The sequence below is a fragment of the Pseudopodoces humilis genome, chromosome 5, assembly GCF_049639895.1.
Source record: "Pseudopodoces humilis isolate 2021_Gansu_Grassland_sample_001 chromosome 5, ASM4963989v1, whole genome shotgun sequence".
Lineage (NCBI taxonomy): Eukaryota > Metazoa > Chordata > Aves > Passeriformes > Paridae > Pseudopodoces > Pseudopodoces humilis.
The window spans coordinates 23,569,256-23,578,839 of record NC_142204.1 but is presented as its reverse complement, the minus strand read 5'-3'; the positions used below and the strand labels follow the sequence as shown (position 1 = coordinate 23,578,839).

The following is a 9,584-nucleotide window of genomic DNA, read 5'->3' as shown; positions in this document are numbered from 1 at the left end:
TTGGAATATAAAGCTGTCTTTGCCCTTGTTCTTCCCAGTTCTTAAATTCAAGGAGATGGAAACACTTCTTGGCAACCCACTGAATTTTAATTGAAATCGCCCCTGTTTGTAGAACACAAGGAAACTGAAAATAAGTGAGCGGGGGGATGTTTGAATACTTGTGCAGTTAGAAGATTCATGTTATTCAAAGGCTGTGTTTTTCTTGAATGTTATGGGGCCTGAATAGAGAGAGGGTCAGGCAGAATTAACATCCAAGAGGGTGTTAGTTCATACAGAGTTAAACAGTTCGTAGCATCTGCTGTGTCAGACGTGGCCACCTGTGAAATAGGTCAGTTAACAGACTTTATTAGTACATGTTCCCTTTACCATGGACACTTGCTGAAGAACTAAAGGGAGTGACAGTTTCCCTTGTGCTGCCTCGGGGTAAGGGTGGAGGTGTGTTTTGGATATAGATGCTGGGAAGATCTGGGAGAGAAGAAATTGCACTACTTCAGTATTGGCCAGCACTAGCACCAAATTCAAGTGAGAAAAAATAAAAAAATGGAAGGGAAGAGTCTGATGGATGAAAAGCATTTCAGTTTTCCAAGCCTTGTCTTCCTGGCACTAGGTTGAAACTCGGCTGAGCCATCCTTAGTCTAAAAGGGCCAGGGAAGGAAAGCTGTGATCTTAAACAGCTTCATCTTTGGAGTTTCTTGCGCTGCCTGTGGGATGTCTTCAAACAGGCATGGGAAGACTTAGCTTCTTTCCTTTCAGGACTGCAAAGAGAAAGTAAGGAATAAATTTAGTGGAATTAAACTTTTCTATTGTTTCAGTAGTTTTATAACTTGCAATTTAGAGTGCTAGATAGTTGGGTGCCAGATTTGCACACTGAAATGCTGCTAAGAGGGGAAGGCACAACCTATTTATCCTCCTTTATGCTAAAGGAGAAGGTTCTTAAGTTTGTCTTCCATGCTTGTTCTCATGGGTGGACCATCTTAATTTTCTTGATGATGTGCTATTCCTAGTGCTTTCCCCTCCTTTTGATACAGAGCATGGCCTGAATCAATGTCTGTGGCCAGAGCCCTGCTGAGCCCTTCCCAGTGCATCTGAGCTGAACCTTGGGATGGCAGGGATGCCTCTGGGAAATGCCACAGGCCCATGGGCTTAGGTGGCGTGGCCGGAGCAGGGACTGTACTGGATGTGCAGTGGTCAGTGGTGCCTGGGATGGGCTGGAACCAGCGTGGGCCCCGGGGCCTGTGTCTGGTGGGTGCCAAAGGGAAGGGCTCCGATGTGCTGAGGATGCACCGCGCGGGAGGGCCTGACGGACCGGGGGAGGCCTGAGGGACCGTGCCAGGCTGGAGAAACGGAAGCCTTGTGAAGGTCAACAAAGCTGAATGCACATCCTGCCCTGGGGTGGAACAACCCCAGGCACCAGCATGGGCTGGGGGCAGCCCAGCTGGAAAGTGGTTTGGCAGGAAAGGCTTTGGGTGTGCTGGTGGACACCAGGTTGAGCACAAGCCATCAGTGTGCCCTTGTGATAAAGCAAGCAGCGTCTGGAGCTGCATTGCCAGCAGGGTGAGCAGAGAGTTCTTCCTCTCCACTCAGCCTTGCGAGCTGGGCTCAGCTCTGGGCTCTCAGAACACGGGATGAGGAGTCAAGGTCCAGAACAGCATCTTGATGTAGGAGCACAGGCTGCGAGCTGAAAACTGTTCAGTATTGAGAAGGCTGAGGGGCACCTTACCCATGTGCACAAGTGCTGGATGGGAGGAATGGAGACAGACACAGACTCTACTGGGTGGTGCCCAGTGACAGGGCAAGGGACAATGGGAAATTCCACTTAAAACATCTGAAAGTAATACTTTATAGTGAGGATGGTCAAAAAGTGGCACAGATTGCCCAGAGAGGCTTCACCCTGGAGACAGTCAAAACCTTACTGGACAAGACCTTGAAAAATGTGAGCAGGGGCATGGATTAGATGATTTTTCCTCCTCCATCCTGACTTCCCACACCCCTGGCCACTCTGTGAAATACAAGCTTTGGGGAGCTGAAAGGTTCCTCAGGATATCTTTCATGTCCATGTGTTAAACAGAAGGAAGCTCATCTAGTTTTGAAAACAAGATAAAAAGAAGTAGCATTCTATAAAAATCCCTTTGCAGTGCTCTGGTATAGACTCAGAAGTCTTATTAAATCCATTTCTTTATATAACACATTTTTGCTTTCTTTTTTCAGCATCGCTGCCCTTTTTTCTGAGCTCTTCAGTGTTAGAAATGTTTTGAAAAGTTTGGTTTTTTGAAAGAACATAAGAGATGCAACCTGCTATAATATTGCTGGCTCTCATAAATGATGGCAAAGTATTTGCATGTCTTCAGACACCATTTCCCTCCCGTGATCCAGAACGTTTGTGTAAAAGAAAAGAGAAAAAAAAGCATTTCTCTTCCTGCTGTGATGTTCCATCTACAAATGTTTTTTTTTCTGCCTCCTGTATCATCTAAATTTTGCAGCTCTGTCACTAGCAGTGTGAGATTGGAAGCCAGCAGTTGTGTTTTTTCCTCCTTTTGTTCCACCATCACAACTACAAAGGGTATGGATTTCTCACAAAATGCAGAAGGACACAGGACACATGAATTGAGCGGAGCTAAAATGGGAATTAGTTTAGAAAAGGAAAAAAAGGAATTGATGTGGAGCACCTTGATGGCAGTTTTAGAAAGTATTTTTCTGGCTACAAAAATATTTAATGACAGAAGGAAGTCTTAATCTGCCAAGGGCAGCCACCTGCTCAGTGCTCCTGTCACCTCTCTATCAGCAGGTGTATTGCATGAAGCTACCAAAAATCCATCCCTTGAAACTTCAAATGTGGGCCGTCATCACTGCTTTTGCCAGACTTGTTGTGGAAAGTGAAGAAGGAGGAAAACAGCTGTCCACTTGGCTAATTTCATCTAATTCCATTCTCCTCAACAGAAAGGTGTTTTAAAATGCCCTTCAGCCTCAGCAAGCCACAGTGTGTTCTGTAAGGATTTATGCCCTTGGTGCACTTTTAAGCTCTGGTAGCCATTTACCAAAGCATGGCACTGAAATGGAAAGGGCATCTGATTTTGGAAAACAGGAGTGTCTTGCCTATGCAGATGCCCATCTTCCTACAGAATCAGTTCTTGAGAATCAAGAACTTGATCTTCTTGATCAAAGGAAAAGAAGGTTTAATAATATCTCCATATGTCTGCAGTTGCTTTCTCAGGTACATTGTCTGCCTGCAGCTATTTTTTCCCCCTCAAAGTTTTTTTTTTGTTTGGTTTTTTTTTTTGGTTTTTTTGTTTGTTTTTTTTTTGTGATTCATAATCTTTCAAAATATATGTAGAATTGAATGTACTTCAGTTGTTAAATTCCTGAGGTGAGGTTAAAGCAGGCTTAACTCTGGTTTAATTCTGACTGTGTTTCACACACACATCCAGAGCCTTGTGAGCAGCGATGCCTGCTCTCAATCAATAGATACGTTTTTTAAACTGGACTTTAGGTGCACAATATGCATCACAAACAGCAAAATATAAAGTAATGTGAGGATTAACGTGGCAAGCTTAAGCTCCACCCTATACTGCAAGAATGTTGAATGAACTTTTCAGTATTATAGCAACATGCTTACGTACCTTTGGTGACGTAGAGATAGAAGAAGTCACAGTAGAAGATGGTTTGTACCACCCCAGAAACGACAGCGATCTGGTCATAGAAATTCTCTGTGTGGTAGCGCCAGACCCAGTTGGCAATGTAGAGAGCACGGTAGAGGCCCAGGAAGAAAAGGTAGTGTGTCGTGATGGTCTCCGCTTCCCCTGTCTTGCTGATCATGAAGAGCTGAGGAAGGATAGCCACAGACTCCAGGTAGATGGAGAAGGTCCAGAGTATCTGTGAGGTGCAAAATGAAGGCAGTGGGAAGTCAGTGCTGGTTAGTATGTCTTAAGACCCAAAGCTTTTCCTTTGGCAAATCACTGATATCTGAGGGGGATGAGGAGTGCTGCTGAAGTTGGGGAAAATGAGCTCGCTGTGCCGGGAGTAAGAGGAGACAGCGCTGAGCTGTTCTATAGATGGTACTGTCTTCAAGGCCTGCCAACTTTGCCTTTCCTGCCTGCTTTTGCTGTTAAAAATCTCAGCTATTCAACATGCTGCTCACTCTGCTGCCTGGTGTCAGGCTACTGCTGCTTCCCTTCCCTTTTCCTGCCACAGCTTTTCCTTACCTCCAAGGGGGTGAAACTGTGGTTCTCCAGAAATGACAGGCCTGTGACAGGGACCAGCAGGAACTCGAGGCGAAAGGAGTCGTTCTCGCTGTCAAACGTTTTCCGAAACTTCACGTAGATCATGTACACGGTGACGTAGGCACAAATCAAAAAAATGACCTGTGGGAGATAAGGGAGATGGCAAGACCTTACCTGCAATTGCACTTTGCGTGCTTAAAGAAAGCCTGGCTTTCCCAAAAGTCAAGATAGTGGTGAATGCTTTGCCTGTGTTGCCTTACAGATTGACTTCTGCTGGAGATATTCCAGTGGTCAGGTGAAGTTTGCCGTGCCATGAGAATCAATGTTTGAGTCCCTCTGGTGCACTCTTTGAAGAGGTTGGCTAGGTGGCAGCTTTATGTTAATGCTCCTGCTGTACAAGGACACCCAGGCTTGGTTCATGACATCTTATTCCAGTTTTAATGGTACTAAATATGGCTCAGCTCACTTACTGACTGTGGCAAGGGGGGGTTTGGTCAATGGAGGGACAGTGGCACCAAAGGAAGCATATTTATCCACCCTTCCTGGCTGAAAAACTCAGTGAGTGTGTACCCTCACCTCCCCGAGAAACCACAGCGAGCTGAGGAGAACCTCTCCTGCTGCACTACCCTCTCCTTACCTTCATCACAGTGTTGTAGACAGAGATGAAATTCGTGAACAGGTCCAGGTAGCGGGTTGTGAAGACGAGGGCAAAAAGTATCTGACTCTTCCCAGAGATTCCTGTGTGGCAGGGAGATGAAAGGAAAGTAAAGCAGATAAGGGGAAGGGTCTGTGGGATGGTGGTTTCCCCTTACACCTCCTTTGGAAGCATTTGTATGTAAGTGTGTTGTTTTGTGAGCCAGGACTGGTGTGTGGGTGCTGAGGTAGCTCTACCCCAGAGTGGCCAGAGTGTCCCAAGTAAACGGGAAGGTTCCTGTTGGTGCCCCTGAGTGCTGCCTGCAGGAGCTGGTGCTCACTGGGCATGTTCACCACTTCGGCCTGTTCAGTCCTTGCTGTCGTCCAAAGGCCTTTCTCTTCCCTCCCTTCCCCCTTTTGCCTGCCCACCCCAGCAGGGACTGTGTGATGTGACATCTGCCACAGGAGGGAAGAGCTGCAGGACCAGCCCCGGGGCACTGATGGAACTTGGCCACTGCTGGCAGAGAGATGCACCAGTCAGGCCCACGCACTTCGGTACCTGTGATAATGGCCACAGCCCCCGCAGCCCAGCCCCAACATCTCATGAGGAGGGAACTGTGAGCAAAACTCCTGCAGGAAGCTGCTGTCCTGATTTCCTTACCCTGGGATGGGGCAGCTTCTGGCACCTGTCCATCCCTGGCAGAACCTCCAACCTAAAGCAGTCTTCTCTCCAGGTTGGTGCCACCGCAACCTCTTGTTCTCATTTTCCACCTCCTTCCAGCCTTGCCACTCTATCCTTCACCACCCTGAGACCGGCACCTGGCTGAGGCTGTGCACCTTGCCACATCACATCCTTCCCAACACAGCCCTCTCCCGGCAGGGAGACCTCCCAGAGGAAGAGGATGACTTCCCTCGAAGAGGCCACGGGGGAGGGCAGCCAGTTCCCATGAGCTATCACTGGCCTTTCCAGCTCCCTCTTTGTTGTACCCTTCACCGAACTGCCCTCCAAGGAGAGCCACCCTCCTTCCCTGGGACGAGGGAGCACTCACCAGCACAGGACTTGGACTTCATGATCTTCAGCAGCAGAATAATGATGGCCAGCAAGTGGGAGACATCCCCCAGGATGCGGAAGATGTTCATGGTGCCGGGGGGACTCCTCTGGGGTGAAGGGAGTGGGGCTCTTTCTGCAGGCAGGGAGGGTAAGCGTGGGGAGTTTTTCTCCACCGAGCCTTGACTGAATGAACTGTCTCCTTCAGTTCAACTTTCCTTTTTCCCTGAGCACAGAGCCCTTCCTTCTTGCAGCGCAAAGTTCAGTCTCCCCTCTCCCGTGGCTGCAGATGCCTTTCCCCTGCCAGGCTGGATGTCTCCCTTGTTTTCTTTTCCACCGAGGTGGATTCTCCCTCTCCCAGCCTGGGGCCTTCCTCTCTCTGCTTTGGGCTGAAAGTTGGAGTTTGTCTCCCGGAGAGCTCTCCAGGCTGAGCAGTCCCGAAGCCAGTGCTGGGTGACGGTGACGTGGCTCCTGGCTGGCCGGGGAGGAGAGGGAGGAGGAGGCAGAGGCGGGAATAACTGCGCTACTTTTCCCTTTTTCTTTTTTTTCCTTCCTCTTTTTTCTTCCCCTGCTTGTCTCAAGTTACACACGGAAGTGTGGTTAAAGGGGAAAAGGCAGAGGGAATAGGATTCCCATCCTCTGGCCTTGAGGACACACCCTCCAGGGAGGGCCAGGCTTTCTAGGAGTATTCACCATGAGTGCAGTAACCTCTGTCCTGTTTCCAGTCTGCAGCCTTCTGCTCTCTGCCCTTCCCGGCCACATCCCACCTCCAGCACCTTCTCACCAGAGCTCTGCCTTGTCTCCTGGAGCCAAGGAAGAAGTGGAGAGATGTTTGAATTATCAAGCCATTGTGGCTCTTCCACAGATGCTCATGGGCAGCCATTCCCTGGTGTCTGCCCCAGCAGGCACCCCTTCCTTCAGGTGCCCTGTCTGGAACAATGTGGATCCCTGAGCACAGCCCCGCTGAAAACAAAAGATCCTCCCAAAGGCTGCTTTGAAACAAACTTCACTGGAAATATTAATCCTGGATTCCTGCGAGAGGGTTACAAATAATGTAGGGAATGTGTTGAGTGAAAGAAGCACGTGGTTGCTGCTGGTTTTACAGATTTCACAGAAATGAACTCAGTAGTGGCTGTTAGAAAGTTTTAATATATTTGAAAACATATTAAGCTGGGTGGCCGGGTTTTTTTTGGATGAATCTTGTCCTTGGAGCAGCAGTTACACAGGGAGATCTCATGGCAGCAGCGGAGGGCACCTCTGCATCAAGACCCAGCAATTAGATAGTCGATATCTAATCACTAATTTAAAGTTACTTTAGTACAACCAAATGGAAGTTTTAATTTGTCTCCTTGTCCCTGAGGGAATCACATCCGGCCATGGGTCTAATTTGGTTACTCTTGGATTGTGTGATCCTGCCTGCTCCTGTCCCAAAGCTGCCTCTGGCTGCTGCCCTTCCTGCCCCCAGCCGTGACCTGGGGCCATCCCCTACACATCTCTCTCTGTCCTTATGGGCTTGCTAGGAGTAAAATCCTTAACAACCAAAGTGTAAAAATATTATTCCTGGTGCTTTCTGAGAGGATTAACAAGCCTATTAGCATCACCGGATCCCTTTCTGAATATATTTGCATACATTTCCTCCCTGCCCATTAGGTTGGCGGTTGTGTTTTCCCTCTCTGACGCTCCAGCACCTGCATCACAGGGCTTTTCCAGATGGATTCACAGGCTGGGTTGGAAAACACCTGCTCGGCCCCACGAGATTGGAGACATCCCTGCCTGTTCCCAGCCAGGGCACTGAGGCAGGGGTTGGTGAGGTGGAACAAGAGTGGATTAGAGCAAAGGAGACGATTGGCAAAGGGTAGGGACTGCCTGAACTGGTTTTCCAGACATCAGAGTGGAACTGCCTGGGATCTCAGCTGGGCTTTGCAAGGCCACGTGGGTGCTGGTGAAAGCCAAGCCCTAGCCCTGGTGGCCCTGCAGGTCCCTGGTATTTCAGGTCCTTTTGCAGGTGGGCAAAGAGTTTTGACTCATGGAGCAGGAATGTAAAGTTGGGGGGAGGGAACAGATTTGGGATCTTCTCTTTCAAGAGATCCCCTTCCAATCCCCTAGTGTGCAATGTCTGAGAGCCCTTGCCTTTTGTCCCTGCACTCCGCTTTGCAGCTTCTTGTCTCGCCCAAGGAAAGAAGCCCCCTGTAGTGAGGTGGCAAAGGTTTATTCTCCTCATCTTGCACCTTCCTAAGAAGAACTGGTGGGCTCCAAGTCCCAGCATTATCTCCCACTGTGGCACCAGGAACCAGCTGCTGAAGTGACCATCAGAGGGACTTCACAGGAGCAGCAGCCCAATCAAGCTCACCCAGCTGGAACGGGGTGGTAGGGCTGGGGTGTCCCCATGGGACATCCCTGTGTGGCACATGAGGGCCACAGGAAAGCTACTGCAGGGCAAGGGACACCCAGGCTCTTAGAGAAGAAAAAATTGGCACGTGGAGTGGGACCAAGTAAAAATAAACCTTCTCTCCTCCCGCCCTGCCACAACACTGAGCGCCTTGCGCCGGGTGTCTCCCTGCCTCCCAAAATAATGCCGGGTGCTGCCACCACCCCGCATGGTGATGCTCTCTCCATGCCTCCCGTTTCCATGGTGACCACAAGGAATGTCGCCAGGGTGACAAGCAGGCAAGTGAGCTGGGATTTGATATTAAAAATGAGATTTTGGGGTTGTTTGGTTTATTTTTCTCCCCCCCCCCCCCCTTCCCTCCTCCTTTAGTTCTATTTTTGAGGTTTCCCTCTCTGTCTCTGCTGGTCTGGAAGGCTCCTCCTGCAGAGTCCCTGGGCCAGGCAGCAGCAGCTACATCCAGGGCCCTTCACCACCTCTGCCTGTCCAGTGAGGTGATGGCTATTGGAAGAGAAGAGGCACAAAAGGGCATTTCCTTATCACTAAAACATTTGTTTTCTTCTATCAGGAAGGCTTCTGTGCTTTTGCCCCTGGTGGTGCTCCAGGTGTCTCCATTCCTGCTGCAGGATGTAGCTCAGGCTGCATCCAGACCTCCTGTGAGAGCGGGCAGCCTCAGGGATTTGTCTAAGAGAGGGAAACGATCCTGCATTCCCAGAGGGGCTGGGAAACATGATGGGGTTGAGCACCATGGGCCACCTCTGTATCTCACCATCTCTGCCCCCATGACCAGGTCAGGTTGGCTGGGCACTTCTGGAACACTGGGGACAGAGATGGGATGGTTGGAGGAAGATTGCAGAGGGAGCGTGGCAGGCACTAAGGACTCCAAAACTTTGTTCTCTGGTTTAAGCAACCCAAAGTCAGACCTGCTCAGCACAGAGAGAGCTTGAGGGTTTGTGCTGGCTTAGCTGGTACCACAGGAATGCAGGACCACGGGTGTCCAAGCAGGGGCAGCTGGCATAGAGGCAGCTCTTCTCTTCATGCCCAGGCAGGAGAAGGGGCAGGCAGCATTTTCTCACCTTCCCAGGAGCTCTTGCTTTTCACTGCACCCATCTCTCCATCCATCTCCAGCCATCCCTCTCTCTCTCTCTCTCTCTCCATTCTTCCCTCCATCTTTCCAACCATCCCTCCCTCCTCCTCCTCTCTCCATTCACCTCTCCATTCATCCCTCCAAAGATTCCTCTGTCCATCTCTGGGACTCTCTTTGCCTCCTTTCATCCATCCCTTTATCCATCCCTCGTTC

At 49.7% G+C, this 9,584-nt stretch overlaps 1 protein-coding gene across 1 annotated transcript; it reads right to left on the bottom strand.

The window, feature by feature from the left end:
- Positions 1-31: 31 nt before the first annotated feature.
- KDELR3 (KDEL endoplasmic reticulum protein retention receptor 3) lies at positions 32-6,430 on the bottom strand. The gene is made up of 5 exons (XM_005527614.3): positions 5,900-6,430; positions 4,855-4,955; positions 4,200-4,358; positions 3,618-3,870; positions 32-755 (listed from the first exon to the last, which is right to left on the bottom strand). Exons 1-5 carry the CDS (start codon positions 5,988-5,990, stop codon positions 715-717), a joined length of 645 nt encoding a protein of 214 aa, XP_005527671.1. The 5' UTR covers positions 5,991-6,430; the 3' UTR covers positions 32-714.
- Between the last annotated feature and the right edge of the window lie 3,154 nt (positions 6,431-9,584).

Bases quoted from the DNA above. Each gene is read 5' to 3' on its own strand.
- KDELR3 (XM_005527614.3), bottom strand. From the start codon at position 5,990: ATGAACATCTTCCGCATCCTGGGGGATGTCTCCCACTTGCTGGCCATC. The intron at 4,359-4,854 runs GTAAGGAGAGGG...TATCTCCCACAG, and splicing joins TCTACAACACTGTGATGAAG to GTCATTTTTTTGATTTGTGC. The intron at 3,871-4,199 runs GTAAGGAAAAGC...TGCACCTCACAG, and splicing joins ACAGTTTCACCCCCTTGGAG to ATACTCTGGACCTTCTCCAT.